This window comes from Pelodiscus sinensis, chromosome 2 (assembly GCF_052426305.1).
Source record: "Pelodiscus sinensis isolate ZL-2025 chromosome 2, ASM5242630v1, whole genome shotgun sequence".
Taxonomy (NCBI): domain Eukaryota; kingdom Metazoa; phylum Chordata; order Testudines; family Trionychidae; genus Pelodiscus; species Pelodiscus sinensis.
In genome coordinates, this window is record NC_143053.1 from 170,188,619 (window position 1) to 170,208,217 (window position 19,599).

Here is a 19,599-nt window from a genome sequence, read left to right on the forward strand (position 1 = left end):
ATCATCACACAACCCTGAGGGCAAAATCCTTCCCTCAAAACACCATAATGGATATGGGCTTTGGTATTCTGTTTTTTTCCTTCAGCCTCTCCTGTTGAGCATCTCCAAGGGTCTTGACTGCCGTAAGATTTTTGCTACATTTCTAATGAAATTAAGAAGGTTAATGAGCCAAAAAAAGTAATACACAGTTGGGGAAAGATAACTTCACATACATTTTGGATAGTCTCACCACTTTTCTCTCTGCAGATGACTGACTTGCTTACAGAAATACACAGTGATTGACCTAAATCTCCCCTCTCCCCCACCCTCCACACCAAAAAAAAGACGTTTGTGCATTGGGAAAAAGTCAGTATTCTTTACTCCGAACCAGATAAAATTCAGACAGATGAGCTTTCGTGGAATGATACGAGTTCTAGGGGATGGAATTTAGCCCACCTGTGGGTTGAGCCTGCAGCCCTGCTGTTGCTACACTGTTGAAGTTAAAACAGGGGCTTTCAAATGCTTAGTATCTTTCTTGGTATGCTGTCTTTACAAGTATGTAAGTACTGTGGGTCTGTAATTTCACTTGAAAGGTACAGTAGGTTATATTGTATGTGAAGATCAGGATTTTGACATGAGATTTGTATTTTTTTCTATCTTCCAACACTGGGCCCATTTGGTCTCACCCCTGATGCATTCATACCTTCCCCTGCATTGGTCTATATGAAGTTATGCTGTTAATATGTGCCAAGACCTCTTGACCTGGCAATTCATAGTCCTGGCACCCCTGGGTTTGCTGCATCAGCTATGAATGTTGAATACAAAGAAAAATTGCTTGAGCCTAGGCACCTAATTGCCTGAGTCCCAGCACTTCTTTCATTACAAATTAAGTGCTGCCTGGAGTCCCCCTGCATGACATGCTGAGGTGTGGATTTCCTGTACATACCTTATCCATAGCCAACCTGTCCCTTTGCAGTGTTATTATAGTGGTTCTGCTGCATGGGGTGCAATCTTGTGTAGCCCTTGATTTGATGGGCAAACTTGAAATGCATCATAGTAGTTGCTTGTAACACTGACTTCCATTCAATGCAGGAACTTATAAAAAGTAGTGAGCAGAATATTTGACAAATTTCATTTGAAGTAAATTAATTTATCTCTTTAAACACTTGCATTTTGCAGATTGGTGTCCAAATTAATGCAAATGAAAATTGTGTGTCTATCCAGGGGGTCAGTAAGCGTCTTGCTAGATATCATATGCTTCTTTTGCTTACTCATTCTTAGCTATGCTCCTTTTACTTTGGTTTCAGAAAGCAGTGGACATGCTATTGGATAACGAAGATAAAATTTCAGTGAGTATAAACACTTCATTGTGTTGTCTGCACTATACATGTCTTCCTTTCAGTTCTGTAGGTGAGAGAACTCTCTCAGGGTTCCTAACCCATGTGTTTACTTTTTTATTTCTTTAGATTGACAAAGTTGTAGAAGAATTAGAAAACAGGCCTGAATTACAACATGTGGTAAATATTAACATTTGCTGTTAGTTTATTTTTGAGTTGAACAAGCTTTCTGTTGGAGCTCTCTTGGAATACATTTATAAATACAGGTTAGTTATTGCAGATCTATCTCCTACTGCAATAGCTGGGAATAAAGATGAGCAGCATTGAAGTCTTTTAGCCATTGGTCAGCTACACGAGTGGATGAAAAGCAGGTTGTCTCTTCCTGCCATTCTACTTCAATTTTGACCTAAAGACATTTGGAGAATAGTAAAATTATTTTTAATGATTCTTCTGTGCTCTTGATGACATACCGAGAGCTACCACCTATGGTTCTGGACTGTAAAGCAGTCCTGTTTTTCTGTCCGTTAATTTCCCCATTGCATCCATTCTCTCATTCCTTACAGTAGAAATTTTGCCTAGGGTGATGCTTTCCTTTCAGCTAATACAGGGGAGTATGGGTGTAACTTATAGTTGCAATCTTCCGCTTGATAGAAGAAGAGAACCATTTGGATTTCCAGAGCAATAACTTCCATGAAGCATATGACTCTTTCATTCATTCAGAACTACAGTCAACCTTAAACTGTATTAGGGAGGGATACTTATGCTGTTTAGCATCCATTGCTGATGTCGATAGTAGAGGGTCAAAGCTTTAACGGTATTGGGGTCAATTAAGTTGTATAATGGAGATGTAATTGTAGCAGACACACGTACTAAACGTAGTCTGGTCTTATAAAGCAAAGAGGATTAACTGTATGCGCAACAGCTCTGAGTGTGCATCGGTTTCCAAGTGTTATGTGTGCTTCCCTTTGAATAAAAATTACCTTTAAAGGAATTCTCTTTAATTCCATAAATAAGGGGAGGAGCTTCACACATGCTATCTGTAGTTAATTTATAGTCTGTAATGCCTAATTTAATGCAGCTATTACTGGCATGCTGTGTTTTTCATTTGATTTGTTTTTCATCAATCAATTGAGCTAATTCAGAAAAATAGAAAGTTTCCCATAATGTTTTTTCTTCTAAATGTTTGGTGAAATAGGAAAATGCAATATTTTATGAACTGAAGAGTAACAAAAATATAACACCTATCTCAAAGTCCTGACAGAAATAGTTGCTTAGCAGAGCTGGCCTTGGATATTGCCATCATGGTGTACAGTAGGAAAAACCTGAAGCAGTGTTCTAATAATAAAGATTTGTATTCTATCCTACAATGTGCTTTTGGGGTTCAGTCTCAAGGAAGTTATCAGTAAGGTTAGTTTATGGTAAAAGTTGCACAGTGCAACCATTATTTTATCAATGCTTGATACTTTTTGTTCTTTCAGTATTTGCATAAGCTTTTCAAAAGAGATCATCATAAAGGACAGAGGTACCATGAGAAACAGATCAGTCTGTACGCTGAATATGATCGTCCAAATCTGCTGCCATTTCTCAGAGACAGCACACATTGTCCCTTAGAGAAGGTAAGCCAGAGATCTAAGAGTTGTCTGTCTTGAACTGATATGTCAGCTGCTTGCTGTTTTGCAAATTTGTTAATGTGTGTACCGCTGCCCTCTACTGGGTCAAAAGAACTGCTCAAGATACCGACAGCTAACAGATTTCTCAAAAAACAACGCATAGTCTTGCAGCACTTTAAAGACTGACAAAACATGTAGATGGTGGTATGAGCTTTGTGGACACAACCCACTTCTTCCATTACACAAGAAACAGGAGTTTTTGTGTTTCTGAAGCAAAGAGTCCTAAGTTTGTTTTTTCCATGCTGCCTATGTATAGTTTAGCTATTGGCCATGGTGATTATGTAGTTCTGGCTTGCAGTAAGAAATCAAGACAAATATCACAAAGTTTAGGGCTTAGTTTTATTGTTTGAAAGCAGAGCACATACATATGTAGTTTTAGAAAGTTAGTTGCACACATTTAGTTATCTATTATAAACATGAAAAACTTTAGGTCTATTTAACATCCCATTAGGAAGAGGGGAATGGCATTAATAAACAAAAAGTTCACTTCAGTGTTTAAACTGGTATTCAGTTTGTGATTTCACTGCCTCCCTCGCACCACAGTCAGCCCCAGTTTTCACTTCTGATTGACCAGAGGCAGGGAGAAAACTGACAGTCACAGTTTATTGGGTTGTTGGACTTTCATTAATTGAAGATGGGCATTGTGGAATGTTATTTGCTTGAGCTTTAGTTCTCAACTTCCTCAAAAGAGATGCAATCACTCTGTGACCTATCAAATTCCACAGTTCTTTTTCCACAAAGAATCATAGGAGTTGTCACAGGAAGAAATTTTTGGAGGTGTGGAGGCCTGGGGTGCTGTAGGTTGGTGCTGCAAACTGCCTCACCTAACTTGATTGTCCCTCAGATTTGTGTGTTGTGTTTTGTTTTGTTTTTTAAAAAAGGTTCATGTGGCTTCTTAAAAATAATATGGCTCATGATTACATCAAGAGAGTAGGAGACAGGATTTTCTGTTCCCAAATTACTTTGGCCCTGCAAACTTGCGTGAACTCTACTTTGCGTACCTCAAAAGTTTCATTTATTTTAATGATACTCCTCAAAGGAATAAAGTTGCTCATATGTGTAACTGCTTGCAGGATCAGGGCCTTTGTGGCATCAGATATCATCTCTCTCTTGGCTGATTTGTAAAACGAGTTCAGTACAGGCAGTCCCCGAGTTACGCGGATCCGACTTATGTTACGAACTGGGCCCTCCCTCTCCCTGGTCTCCAGCAGACCAGGGAGAGGAAGCAAAGCGGCGGAACACGCGGGCAGCGGACAGCCCAGGCGCGTCTGGGCTGTCAGCTGCCCGCGTGCTCCGCCGCTTTGCTCTGCTTTGCTCCCCGTCCCCCTGGTCTGCAGACCAGGGGGACGGGGAGCAAAGCGGCGGAGCCTGGGGTTCTTAAGTTGAATCTGTATGTAAGTCAGAACTGGCGTCCAGATTCAGCCGCTGTTGAAACTGATCAGTTTCAGCAGCGGCTGAATCTGGACGCCAGTTCCGACTTACATACAGATTCAACTTAAGAACAAACCTACAGTCCCTATCTTGTACGTAACCCGGGGACTGCCTGTACTTGTCTACTGGATACAGATAGTAGAATTTGAAAGTCCATGCTGTCACAGGATATAATTCATAATGTTCATTAAAAAATGCCCCAATTGCTGATAATTTAAGAAATTGAATGGTGAAAGAATGCAAGTCCCAGTGATTTCTCTGGTAATTTTTCTAAACAAAAGAGCTTTTGACCAAGCTCATAGCTGTGTCCATTGATTCACACTGATTCAACAGAGTGATATTTGGAGTTTCTGCATGTGCTGATTATGGTGTTTTATATATGCGTTGTGTTGTGCTGGGAGTTATATGGATTTGTGCAGCAGTAAATGAGGGAGGTGTGCTGCAGCTGAGGCTGGAGTCACAGCACGGGCTCCCCATGCCATGGTAGGAGGGGCAGGGCTTAGCTCCTGCCCCATGTGCCACAGGATATCGGCTCGTGTGCCGCTTATGGCATGTGTGGCAGGGCAGTTGCCAACACCTACTCTAGCCCTTCACGTGGCTGATAAATAATGAGAGGAACAAATATTTACAATGTACCAATGTTTTCCACTCCAATTAACCAGGCATCCTGTATACATTCTATATACTCACATTAAAGATGCATAAATCTATTCTCTCCCTCTCTGTCAATGATAAACTTGCCAAGAAGAAATTATTTTCTTACTAAAGAAAAGCACAACCTTTCTGAGAGAGGGGAGGAAAAACACTGTTATTCACAGCGCAGACATCCTTATATCAGAGAAACTGCAAGAGAAGAATGTGTGTTCTCTGCTTCCCTCTACAGGGAACATTCTAGTGTATAAACCTGCCAGATGCAGTAATTATAGAAGACTGTCTATTTTTACCTTCATTACACAGTGTAAAAAGACTGGCCAGCTGTGGTTTTACTCTTACTCACTTACTTGTTTTGGGTTTTTGCCGTGTGAAGAACTTCCCAGTCTGACTTTGTGCGCAACAGGAGAGGGGTGTTTTTTTCCTCTCTGTTCTTTCAGTCCATTCATCCATCTATGTGAGAGGGGAAGGGAGACTTAATCCACCCTTGTATCTGACTTTAATCTAATATTCTCCTTTTGATCTCCATGAGTCACATTCTTTACTAGTATAAATTGGCATCGCTCCATTGACATTGCTGTACCAGTGTACCCCTGCAGAGATGTTGACTTTCATACTCTGATTTTACTGATGTCTGAATGAACTCTTATTAATATCTCTTCTAACATTTGTCCTACTTTCCATGGATGGCTGGAAGAAAACCTTATTTTCAAAAACTTGACTCTTGTGCTGGGTTAGCCTGTTAATACATATCAATTCATATGTTTCCTCTTTTTGCCTTCTTGTCCCTTTCTTTTTGTACTGTATGTATCTTCTTTAGAATACCTGCAAATGTTGGTCTCTTCATTTAGCCTGCTGACTAGCTTCAGGGTGACTTTTTCTAGTACTGGATATGGAAGAGGAGGAACTACTTTCTCTGTTCTGGCCAGAGGACACTCACAGAAAGCCCTCTTCCTGGCCAGCTTTCTTCCCAGAGGCTAGAGGTTCCCAAATTTGGAACACTGATGGTCTGTGGAGAATTTGCTGGTCACATGGTACAGAATCTCCTACTTCTCCAGCTGCTAAATCACATCAAAGCAGCTAAAATATTTTTAATATTACTTTTCCATGTAAGCCTTTACTTTAGTTGCCTTTAGGAGGTTACGTGATTGGAAGGGGGAGAAGGTCTGAGAGACAAACCCTCTATGACCATGTGTCCATGCTAGGGTAAAAACCATGAGATTCCCCACTATAGTTTATTTTCTGAGTTCCTTGCTTGCCTCAGGAATGTGAACTCTGAGGATATTCCTCAGTTTGAGTCTTTGATATAACCTAAACTGTAGCATTAAGAACCCTACCCCACCTTTAGATAAATGAAAACAAATCAGGGGCAAGGATGTGCCAAAAAAAATCTCTTTTCTCAATTCATTCTGAAGTCTCTGCCTATATGTATTAATGAAGCTGTCCTCTTGTCCAGTTGAGTAATACACCTTTATAGAAAAATATCTTTTGGTCTTTCTAACATTTGTTGATGAGAAATGTTATGGCATGGTTCCTCATATTCTTTTTTTTCCCCTCTGAAATTTAAGGCTCTTGAAATCTGCCAACAAAGGTACTTTGTAGAAGAGACGGTCTATCTTCTGAGTAAGTAACTTTCTTTGTAATAAATTGCAACATAATTTTAATCTTGTCATAAAGTTGGTGCTGTGAAATATGCATGAAGCGTTAAGTCCTGTCATGTAACACATTTGTTCTCCCAGAAACAAGTTGGTCTGTAGTCAAAACTACTTTACATATCCATCCCTTCCCAGGAGACAGGCAATTTTGTATTTAATCTGAAGTGGAGCACAAGATCAGGTCCAAGAGGTGAATATAATGGAGCCTTTGGATAATAATGAAAAAAATGTTGTTAAACTTTACATCTTTGTAAGAGAGAATATGCCAAAGAAACCCACCACAGAAGCATTTAACTTCAAAAAGGGAAACTACAGAAAAGTGAGGAAGCTATTTAAGCAGAAATTAAAAGAAAGAGTTACTAGACTGAAATGTCTGCAAGATGGAAGACATTTAAAAAAATTATCTGAGACTCAAACTAAATGTATGCCCTCAATAAAAAAAGGACCAGAAGAAAAAAGTGCCACCATAGCTAAAAAACCAAGTAAGAAAGTAAGCTAGAGGCAAAAAAGTACCCTTTAATAATTGGAAGTCAAATCATATAAAGAAAAATAGAAAGGAACATAAACTGTGGTAAGAAAAGTGTAAAAGTATAATTAGGCAGGCCAAAATGGCATTTGAGGAGCAATTAACAAAAGACACAAAAACAATCAGCACATTTATTTTTAAATAAACAAAAACTTACTTTTATTACTTGGCAGGCTTTAAATAACAAATAGCGAGTTTTCAAAATGGAGAGAAGTAAGCACAGGTTGAACCTCTGGTCTGACAACATCTGTGGTCTGGCATGATTTTAGTTAGATGGATGTCCACTTTTCATGGGTGTGGCCAATTTTCCCATAAAGTTTGTTTACAGCCACCAGTCCTGGTGCTCCGTATTCTGTGCAGTTATTTATCACTAAATTACCACTAAATGTCTTCTAAGAACACAGTAAGCAGTGGAAGTGTCAGTAATGCTGCTAAACAATGTTGGTCTAACATGGCTCAGCAAATTCTCTGGTTTGGCACCAGGGCCGGCTTTACTAAGTGCGGGGCCCGATTCGTGGGGGTGGGACCATGCGCCCGGGAGCGGGACCCTCTGAGGTGCGGGGCCCCCCTCTTAGGCACTGGGCCCGATTCGGCCAAATTGGCCTAAAGCCGGCCCTGTTTGGCATGAGTCAGGACCTGAGGGTCCCAGACAAGAGAGGTTCAAACTGTAAAAAGTTTACATGATACAAGCCATGGTTCATTCCACTGTAATCCAAGTACTTTTATAGCCATTGTTGTTTAGTATTAATTAGTGATCTGAAATTTTTAATTGCTGGCTTCTTTTCAAGAAGGGAGAAGCAATGAAAAAAGGATGGAGAGTGTGAATGGGGGAAGACAACTTGTGCACGCCCTCTGCAGTTTGTTGCCCCTGTTAAAATCACTAGTAGACAGCAAAAGGTGTTCCATGGAATTAAATTAGATAATGTCAGCCATGGTAAATCTGTGGCAATGTACAGGTTTAAAACACCTGATTGTCATTCACAGACCTTTCACAATTCTTGTTAGCCAGAGTTGCTGAGGGTCCAATTTTCAGAGTAGTGGAGTACCCAGAACAACATGTGAAATTAGGGGAGGAAGGGGAGCTATGAATGTTCAACATATTTGGAGGATCTGGGCCATTTAAACGTGTGAGTGTGAGTGTGTGTGTGTGAGAGAGATTTAAAATTAACTTCTTCTGCCTCAGATGTACCTGCAGTGCAGGAGAGAAAGAACTAACATCACTTTTCTTTACCTCCCTCTGTGTAATAACAAAAAGCCCCGATTCATCAAAACATGCCATAATCCTAGTGAATGTAATGGGATTTGAGCAGAGGCTTTAATTAAGTACATGCGTAAATGCATTGTTGAATAATGAGGAACTTGAGCATTTGTTTAAAGTGAGGACCCTGCTTAAATGCTTGGCTGAATTGGGATCTAAGACTTCATCCTGTTGTTGTTCGAGGAACAGTATAAGCAGCACGGACACTTATCACAGGGTGCTTTCAGTACATATTTCTTTTGTGTTTTTATAATTCCTTTTTTTTTATAAATACCTTTTTTCTTCTAGGCAGAATGGGTAATAGCCGGAGTGCACTGAAGATGATAATGGAAGAATTGCATGATGTAGATAAGGCTATTGAATTTGCCAAGGAACAAGATGATGGAGAACTATGGGAAGATCTCATTTTATATTCTATCGACAAACCACGTAAGCAGAATAAGCTTCAGGGTGTGTGTGTGTGTGTGTGTGTGTGTGTGTGTGTCAAACCACGTAAGCAGAATAAGCTTCAGGCTGTGTGTGTGTGTGTGTGTGTGTGTGTGATGTAGTAAGCTGGGAGATTGGAGGGCCATTAAAATTATCCTTGTGGCTGGCAAAAAGAATATGTTCAGATTCTTTTATGGACCCATGCCAGATTACCTAGGGCAAAAGGTTGTATTGCAGTGTAAACATTTTTAATATTAGCATATTGTTGAGGAAAAAATCCTCTAGTGTTGCAGCATTGGAGGGTGAGAAAGGGCAAGTATTCAAGAAACCGATGCTGGCATACAACTGTTAATAAGTATGTTGTTACCTACAGAAATTCAAAAATATTATCTTTTAGGTTGATTTGAAGTGGTGATGTATTTTTATACCTTCTGAAAAGTTGGTCTTCAGTCTACATTGATGGAAAGTCAATTGCCAACCTATTGTATATGTTTTCCTACAGTGTATGGGTCACTTTGCAAATTTCTGAAAATCAACCTCAAGCTAGATCTTTCTACCTTTTCACCAGATTAAATGTATTAAATTATTTACTTTGTCTGGTGAAAACAAAAGCTCTTTAATATTGGTTGGTGTCGGTGTGTTTTTCCCATTTGCCCTAGTCTTAGCATCTGCTCTAGGTTTACAGCTCAGCTTGGTTGCTGTGAGAATGTCAACACAATAGCATTTTTTTATTAGAGAGCGGATTCAAAAAAGACTATATCATTGGGAATTTAAATTATTTGGGGAATCTTTAAAGCTGCCTACAGTATATGACTGTATCTTCTTTCGGATTTTTTTAAGCCAGGCCTATAAAACTATTTTTGTTAGGCCCCTCTTTTCCCAGGTACTGAATGGCTCATGGGATTACTGTTGGGATACACAGCTTTTCACCACTTGGATACTAATTCAGATCAGAACCAGGTAACCAGGAATCATTACCATTTCCTAACCTGAGAGAGATGAATTTTTTGTGTACTCAAGTCCAATAGTTAGTGGGCAGGAAACCATCACCAAGCATGTTACTAATTAGCCCCATTACTGAGGAGTGAAGGTTTTTAAATGTTCAGGAGTTAAACACATGAGCAAATGGAGAAAGCGGCCCCACACAACCTTGAGAATTCTACCAGCCCCCTTTGCCTGTGTATGTATGAACCTGCTCAATTCCTGGACAGAGGGAAGATGCTGGATCTTGAGTTGGTTTCCTCGTGAGAGCTCCATTTGGCAGCAAAAGGCCCTACTCAGCACAGCATGAAATAGCATTTCACTTCCATGGGGAAAAGCCTACCTGAGGTTCGCAGACATGCTTAAAATATTTAATTCTTTATCACATGCTACCAAAGTAATCATGCACTGAAATGAACCTTCTGGTTCAATGTGTTCAGTGCCCCAAAACAGTCAACACTGGCACACTACAATTTCAAATTTGGAGGGTGGTGGTGGTCTTTTTTGAAGACTTGGCCCATTACTACTCTGGTTTCCTTTTCAGAGGCTCAAAGACTTCTGTGTTATTCTGCCACTTATAGTATGTCTCTTGTTTTCTCCCTCAAGAGAGATATATGAATGTGACTTAACCTTGCCTCTTAAGGAAGGAGCTGCCATAAAATCAGCAGAAGGCTACTGGCTGTTACTAGCACTCTTATATTGGGCATCTTACTGGAGCATCATCTTACAAGTTTTTTACATCTTTCTTTCTACAGCTTTTATTACTGGCTTGTTAAACAACATTGGAACCCATGTTGACCCCATTCTTCTGATTCACCGCATTAAGGAAGGCATGGAAATTCCTAATCTGAGAGATTCACTAGTGAAAATTCTCCAGGACTACAATTTGCAGGTAAGTGCAGTTCACATGCGCTCTTTATCTCTACCCCTGTGGTATTCATCCTCAAAAGAACTGAAAAACCACTTTGTCACTGAACAGCCAGTGACGGCCACAGAGTAAATTGGGCAATCGTGATTTATGATACTGAGAGGTTGGGGTTGTGGCACTGCGTTATTTTGACTCAACAATTTCTACACTATGAGCCAAGAGTGGGTTCTCCTTCTCATGTACACGTACTCACCTTAGTTCTCACATTGGTAGCGTGATTATAAATACCATTGTGGCCACCGTAGCACTGGTAACAGGAATAGAAGCATGGAGTAGAAACTTACTTGGCATCATTGAGTATGTAATCAGCGAGGCTTAGCCATGCCTCCACTGCCGTTTCTCATATTACCGCAGCTACACCACTATTGAATAGGCATACCCGAGCAAGTGAATCACATCCCTGGCTCATAGCATAGACACAGCCTCCATGTTGCCATGTATTGATGCAAAATCTTGACCAAAAATATTAGAAATGAATGTCTGGACTTCACTCAGCCACAATTTTTGTTGCTGTTTGCAGTTCTGATTCTCTTCTCCTCTTTTGCTTCCTGACCGCTAAGCAGAATTTGGACAGAGGCTTTGAACTGTTTTATATAATACTCTTCATTACATTATGTCTAGGGAGTCCTGTGACCACCATTTATTTTGCTTGGCCCAACACAAGATGGAGCATGGGGCATGTTAGCAAGACCTCTGCTATGTTTGAATGGTACCTATTAAGTATCATGTGCTTATGTAAAAGGAAGCAAATTATGCAAACCAAGTCAGTTTCCCTGGGTGTCGTGAGCCATATGCATACTATTGTGGGATAAGGAAATTCAGGTACACTCAAACATATTTGCACTCACCTACATAAGTAACCGTTCGATTGATTAGATTGCTGTATATAATAGCCAAAAAAGTGCCCATCCAGAAATCTTTGTCATTGTTTAAAATAACAGTATTTATAGAACTTTGTTTTTGTTACAATGTCCCAAACATAACGCAGTAGGCAGGTTATACCTGTCACTCCTATCGCTCCCATCTTCCCTTGCCCTCTTTGGACACCTAGGCAGACAGATGGTTCCTATAGGGTTTCATGATGGTCATCTGCGTAGTTCCCCATAAGCTGCATGGCCAAACAGCTTCCCATTAAGCCCTGTGCACAGGCTCAGGGCTGCAGTGGGAAAAGATTTCTCCCCAAGCCCTGAAGTTGCCAGGGCCAACAGGAAGGAGCCCCACCCCACTGGCCCCAGCAGGGAGCAGCCGTGGCTGGTGGAGGGGACCCCAATAGGGAGCCATAGTAAGCCTGAGCCTCAAGCCCTTGCCTTACCTTCAGCCCTTCCCAGCCCTTTACACCCTAAAGCCCTCATCTCCGGCCCCACCCCAAAGACCACACCCCCAGCACAGAGCCTTTACCTCCTCCTGCACCCTAACCCTCAACTCTGGGAGCCTCCCCTCCACCCTTTCTTCCCAAACTCCTCAGGCCCAGCTCCGCCCCAGAGCCTGTACCCTGAGCCAGACCCCTTACACTCCAACCTTCTGTCCCAGCCCTGAGCCCCTCAACTCCAACCCCATCCTAGAGCCCAGCTGGAGCCCTCAAACTCCTGCATCCCAACCCTGTTCCCCAGCCCTGAGTCGTCTCCATGCTTAGAACCTCTTGGCCCCACCCTCTGCCCCATTAATTTTGTTATATGCACCAATATTAAACTGGTGAGTCACACTCCGCCTCCATGTTGCATATCACCTCCAAATTAGTGCACATAAAATCCATTCCATACAGGGGATGGAAAACCTTAGAGGGAGCGCTGGTCATCAGTCCCTGGTATTTCAGTCCAAGGCTTGTTCTGCTGACCTGTCAAGAAGCTTTTACCATGAGACTCTTTTCAGGTAAATCAAAAAGGGATCCAGCTTGAGTATTTTTGCTGATTGCACACATGGTAAAATGGTCTGGGGAGAGGCATCTTTCACATAGGCAGGCTCTAAGTCTATGAAAGCTCCTCCTTGTTTTCCTTAAGCATTTTAGTTAATGATTTTAGAAAATATAGGAGCTTTTTAAGTAGTGGATTCTTTCTGCGCTTTCAGCATATGTTTATGTAGTTAATTATATAGTCACTTGTGGTCTGTTGTGATTTGCACTGATCTCATCAGATATAATTGCTTTTTAAGTAAATAGCTTCTTAAATATTACATTACATACAAGAGTCATGTACAGGCAGTCCCCGAGTTACGCGGATCCGACTTCGGATCCGCAGTTACGAACGGGGCCCTCCCTCTCCCTGGTCTCCAGCAGACCAGGGAGAAGAAGCAAAGCCGCGGAGTACGCGGGCAGCTGACAGCCCAGACGCGTCTGGGCTGTCCGCTGCCCGCGTGCTCCGCGGCTTTGCTCTGCTTTGCTCCCCGTCCCCCTGGTCTGCAGACCAGGGGGACAGGGAGCAAAGCGGCGGAACACGCGGGCAGCGGACAGCCCAGACGCAGTCTGCAGACCAGGGGGACGGGGGGCAAAGCAGAGCAAAGCCGCGGAGCCTGGGGTTCTTAAATTGAATCTGTATGTAAGTCAGAACTGGCGTCCAGATTTAGCCGCTGTTGAAACTGATCAGTTTCAGCAGCGGCTGAATCTGGACGCCAGTTCCGACTTACATACAGATTCAACTTAAGAACAAACCTACAGTCCTTATCTTGTACGTAACCCAGGGACTGCCTGTAGTAACTTCTTCGCTGCTAATTCGACTCCTTCCTTGCTACCTGCACTGCTGATTCTGTAGTTACAGTGGTCTCTTGAAACACAGTGAACTAAGATGGCCTGACCGATAGGAAAAATAACACGAAAGATGCAATGTGCATAATATGTCTGGCATGTTAAGTGGCAGTTATGTGGCTTAAACAAAAGCTCATTTAATAGGCTATAAATGTTGAGTATATTTAAAAAAAAGAATTTGCTGTTTTCATTTTTGTCTTTAAATAAATTATTTTAGGATAAAAGCAGTCTATTATAAACTATGCAAATGGATATCTAAAATAATCTATTAGCCTTGAAATGCATTGTGGTTTTTAAGTGGCTTCATTTTAAATAGATCCAGATAGCTTTAGGGCTAAACTATATATTTAATAGCACTAACAAAAGTTAGAAGGCTTAATAAAATGTCTGTTGGGCTTGCTAATACAGTAGTGTAGCAAAAGAAAAACAAAACAAGGACTAGTTCTCCTTGCAAAAGAATCTATAAGCTACTGTTTGAAATAAGACTACTGCTAAATTGTCATTGATGGTGTAAAATTCACCTTTGCCAGTGGGGTCTGAATTCAGTGTGTTCACATTTTCCATGGGCGTAAAATGATGCATCACCATTGATTTCAATTAAATTATATAACTGAGGGGTATTTGACTGTTAATTTGTGCAGCAAACCAAAATTATCTGTTTGCCAGACCTTATTAATAATAATGCTTTTTTTGCCATTTTTCATCCTTTCATTTGAAAGCACTTTAATGGTGTTTACTCACAATTATATTTCGTTTTCCAAAAAAGGAAACTGAAAACAGAGATGAAATATCTTATACAAATGCCACACAAGAAGTAACTAGTGTAGCGAAAAATAGAACCCATTCTCCTGACTCCCAGGCCCTGGAGCCCACACTGGCTCTGACAAAATCTTCTCTGGAGTCCAAAAAGGGAAAACTGTTATACTCCTTGTGACAGGGTCAGAGCAGACGGCTAAAGTAGGGAGTGGGGGGAGATCTATAAGCCTCAGACTGAAGAGAACTCTGTTCCAAAAGTAATAGCGAGGGGCTGGTTTAGAACCAGCAGAGGCAATAAGGGGCAGAGGAACACCTGGGCTACTTGACCAGGCCTGCAGAGTCAGGCCACCCTTGACTAATTAGGACAGTTCAGACTGGCTATAAAAGAAGCTTTGCCTACAGTTGGGGTGCATGTGTAGTTGAGAGGACAGAGGAGGTGCCGCTGGGAGTAGGAGGAAAGGAGATGACGACAACTGAACAGTAGGAGGACGAACTAGAGAGAAGGAAGGTGTGGGGACGTAGCCCAGGGGTCTTGGAGCTGTGCTATAGCAGGTGTTGGGGACTCACATAGGCAGCTGCTATTACAGGGCCCTGGGCTAGAACCCAGAGTAGAGGGTGGGCTCAGGTTCCCCCCCCCAACACCCACCTCCCCGTTTCCACTTGGAGTTTATTCTCTGTTTTACCATATACTGGCCGATGATGAAAAGAGCTCTACAAACAGCAAACTAAAGCCCTAGGCATGGTGCCTAAAATTATGGGCTGCTGTGAGCCTCTGGTGCAAGCAAATCCATCAGGAAGTGCAGAATCTACCGAGTTTTTGTAGGAGCTTTGTTAAATCCTATATTATTCATCTGTATGATATTAACTAAATGGTCTCCTTATTTTCTAACCCTAAGAAGACTCTTGGGATCAAAAAGGGAGTGAATGAGTGAATTTTCTGCACTTGTGGGAGCGTGTGTCATAAGCATAAAATACCAATCCTCATTCTTTTAGACTTCTCTACCTTCTCTATCTCGCTAGCCCTAGAACCTACCAACACAGTCTTGAAATTGGGGGATAGCTAGATGTTATAACCCATCAGTTTCAGCTGACAAAGAGCATTTCCAACTTGAGAAGATGACCAGCTAATGGGGCCAAAATTGGTCCTATTACAGCCAAGCTATCAGATGGTTTCCTGTTCCGAACTACCTAAAGCATTAGAGCGTGACATCTCACTCCTTCTGTGAGCTGATGAAGAAAGGCAGCTTGTCAAGTGATTGGCAGTGGCCTCAGTGGTAGGGTTTCAGCCCTTCAAGCATTATCCTTAGATCAGGGAGGATATGTTTATGGCAGCTGGAGCTGAAGAAAAAACAAAGCTTCAATTTGGGTGTTCAAAGACATTTGTTGAGAGTGAAAGTGAAGGCTGACTAGGTTCGACTTCAAAAAGTCATCGTCTCTTATGAAAGATATGGGATTATGATGGTTGACTTTACAGTGTCTTCCAGGTAAGGTGGCACCAGCTTGTTCGGTAAAATGAATCAGGGTGGCAGCATTGGCCAGAATCTGCAGGATCAGTTGCCTCAATGGAAAGATCACTGCAAGATGCTTTTCACTTGTCCACTGCTTGCAGTCCTCCTTCCACTTGCGGGGCAGGAAATTCCAGTAGAGCCACCTTCTTCAACCAAAAAGAGAGAGAAATCTCAGTCTATCATCTGAAGTCTGGGAAGGCACCAAGGTTTTGTAGCATTACTCCTACGTGTCTGAATACAGGTGACAGTATTGTACTGTAACTTCACAGTCCGTCCCAGACCACTAGGCATACTAATAATATTCCCAATGACTGGAAGAAGGGGGGTTATTCTGCCTCTATTCAGAAGGATAATGAGGCTGAATGTAGCAGCTATAGAAGTTGTGGCAGGGTGCTGGTTGACAAGCTCTTAATCAGCTCCTGCCACTCCAGTCCCGATCAAGGGGAATGGATTGGGACTGTGTGAATAGCCCAATACCTGCCTGGTAATTGGCTGTGCCTGCCAATCTTATCAGCCTGGATCTGTAAAGACTGGTGGGAACTGGAGAAGGGAAAAAAGAAAGGTCAGATACAGAAGGAGGTTGGGAGCCTCTTAGTCTGTTTCTGGGCAGGCCTGTTGTAGGCAAGGTAGCTGTGAAGCCTGTATATAGTTAGGAACATCATTTTGAGAAGATAGCTGCATTCAATAAGTCATGTTTGCTGCTATCTATAGGCATCCATAAGAACTTTGGTTCATCGGGTTGAGCAAGCTTCTGGGATTCAAAGAGACATTTCAGTATCCCTAGGAAGGTAGTTCTTGAATACACCAATGACAGTCTCATGGGCTCACCTTGGTGAATTGTCTCAATTGACGGCTGATATAGTCTGGCAAGAAGCAGCATGCATGGATCTGGTTATTAGTCCTGATTAAAACTAAATCTCTGGCCATTACCATCAAACCATCCAGATTAAAACCAATAATAATCTGCCTGGATAAGAAATCAAGCAGGTGGCAGGTGTCTAATATTTGGGCAATGTCCGAGACAGTGCTGGAGGATGCTAAAAAGATGCTCCTACAGGAGCAACTGTTGCCATGTTTCACACCCTTCAGCAACTTGTATGAAGAATGTTGTGACATCAACCTTGTTTTAAAACTGCAAATCTTGTAGAACTAAGGTTATAGCAATTCTGTGGCATGAAGTGAGACATGGGTACTGATGAACACCATATTGAGGTTTAAGTTCTTGTTGTGTCAGCAGCTCCATATGAAGTGGCAGGAAGAGAAAAGGAAATGCCCATATCCAAAGCCAAACCTAGGAACTACTTCTACCAGCATTTTCTTGTTATGGACACATGAGAATGAATGGCTAATAAATTCCAAAATCTGTATACCAACGAATGTCACCCTGCTGCTGGCAAACCCATAAGCACCAAAAGCTTCAATAACACACCAACATTGCCAGTGATGAACATGAATGGAATGTTTTAGCCCACCTGAAGCACCTTGCCAGATATCGGTCCAAGTGGCACTTGATTTGTACAGAGGCCACACACATTTGAGATTTGCCATATTGATATAAGTAATAAGCATCAGGTTTGACCAGATGTGTCTGTTTGGAAACAGTCACGTTTCAACATGATCAACAGCCCTTCGTTATTAAAAGATGTGGAGGACAAGTTGAATGCCAGGCAGTTCACTATGTTACAGTCAAGAGCACAACTTTGGGGCCCAACATATTTATATCATATTGTTATTTGATAACAGAATGAATAGTCATTTTTTCTGTAGTCTTCTTCATGAATAACTTAAGATCTGTGTTACATGTAGGTGTCTCTCTAGAGCAAGTGTGCGGCGTATGTGTGTGCAAGTGCATACACACTAAAACATATGGAAAGAAGTAATATCTGAGGACTATATCCATAATTAAGTTCTTTGTTAATCAACATAATATTTTGCAAGTGTTGAAGTAGAAAAATCTTCTGTATTGGAGTATGCATGGTGCTCGTAACAATGGAGATAGGCTAATACAGAGTCCTGTTACCCTCAAAAATACTAAAAGATGCAAAGGATTATCTGTAACAAGTAACTCAAATTAACCTAAGTGCCAAAAACAAAAGGTAAATTACACCTTTGTGGAAGTGTTGAGTTTGAAGTTATTTAATTTCCTTTGCGTTCTCATCCCCCATTTAATTCCTTGTCCTCTAGCATTTTCAGAATCTCTTCCAATTTTTCCTCCTTAGCCATATTTTGTATCTTCTAACTCCATTTTTGCTTTTTCCTTCTGTCAACGTCTGTTTCTTTATGCTCAATGCCACTTCGTTTCAGTATGACATAGTCTTTGTCCTCCTTCCATTCTGTCCATCTTAGGGTGTGTCTAAACTACTGGGTTTTGTCAACAAAAGTGGACTTTTGTCAACAAAACTATACTTGCATCTACACTACTACTGAGTTCTGTCGACATAACGTCGAAAGAACTCGGCAGTTTTGTCAATGGTGGTAAACCTCATTCGACGAGGAATAACGCCTTTTGTCGATAGAGTTCTGTCAACAGAAGGTGTTATTGCATCTACACTGTCCTTTGCATCAACAGTATCTGTCGACAAAAGCCTGTAGTCTAGGCGTACCCTTAGTCATCTAAAAGTGAGGGACTATCTCCCCCACTTCCAGAAAGAATAACGAAGAATAATAATGCTGACTTCTCTCCTCTTTCTCCCCTTCCAGCATAAGAGAGAGGATGTTTGCTTCAGCTACAATAAAGCCTTGTCTGATAGGATCTTGCTCCCAAATTTTCCCACCCTTCTTACCACTAGTTAGCTCCACCCATGGGAATGATATGTGCATTGATGTAAAGACATCACAGGTGGCCTTTGTACTTTAAGGACAACGATGGTATAAACCAGTGGTTCTCAACCTGCAGTCCAGTCAGCATAGAGCTGTGGCCCATGTGACATCCTCAGGGCCATACAGGTAAGTGGTAAATATGTTGAGAACCACTGGTGTAGATGTAGCCTGAACAGCTTTAAATGTATACTGGGAAGATGAGTGGCCACTCCCATTGCTGCTATCTTGGGTAAAGGTGAACCAGTGATAATTTACAGCAGGATTTATTTATTTAGCTCAGGTTTTAGAGGTTTAAATGACTCTCTCCTACCTCATGGTCTCCACCACCAGCTGTGTTCAGTCCTCCAGTACCTATCTTTAAGTATTTTTAGGTAATAAATTCATGTTCCATTAGGTATGTTAAATCTTGGTTTTATCTGCTAGTTAGTACTTTAGAGAGGCAAGGTAAATGAGGTAATATCTTTTATCGAACCAACATCTTGGAGAGAGAGACAAGTCTTCGAGCTTTATGCAGGGCTGCTTTTGAGGTTCTTCTAGAAGTATAAATTGAATAAAATGTAGACTAAAGCCACAATTTGAATGTTCTTACATTTTATGTCTTTTTAAAAATCTAACTCTTCAACGAATATTAAATCATAAATTAAGTAAGCCACTGACAAGTACATTTTAATTTATATAGCCATAAAATAGTGCATTCTCTTAAAAGTGGGTCCACTCATCCATTAAAAGTGAGAGGCCTAGGAGCACTGTTTTATCTAGCAGAGAATAAATTGCTATTTTGCTGAAAGCATTTGTAATATTATTAAGTCACGGTCAAAACTCTGGCCGGCACACCAAATTGCACCAGGTTACATTGAAAGTCTGATGATAAAGCAATAATTTACTGTTTTTTAATTTTTTAAATTTTTTTAATTTAATTGTTAAAATTTTGTTTTT

The 19,599-nt window shown here is 41.2% G+C and overlaps 1 protein-coding gene across 2 annotated transcripts in view; it reads left to right on the plus strand.

Moving 5' to 3' along the window:
- VPS41 (VPS41 subunit of HOPS complex) overlaps positions 1 to 19,599 on the plus strand; it is a 154,460-nt gene that overhangs the window by 121,590 nt on the left and 13,271 nt on the right. For both annotated transcript variants that reach the window (XM_006124074.5, XM_025185171.3), the window contains exons 20-25: positions 1,287 to 1,328; positions 1,446 to 1,496; positions 2,795 to 2,932; positions 6,637 to 6,691; positions 8,796 to 8,936; positions 10,670 to 10,806. In XM_006124074.5, the coding sequence (XP_006124136.1) occupies positions 1,287 to 1,328; positions 1,446 to 1,496; positions 2,795 to 2,932; positions 6,637 to 6,691; positions 8,796 to 8,936; positions 10,670 to 10,806 (564 nt within the window). The remainder of the gene's footprint in view (positions 1 to 1,286; positions 1,329 to 1,445; positions 1,497 to 2,794; positions 2,933 to 6,636; positions 6,692 to 8,795; positions 8,937 to 10,669; positions 10,807 to 19,599) is intronic.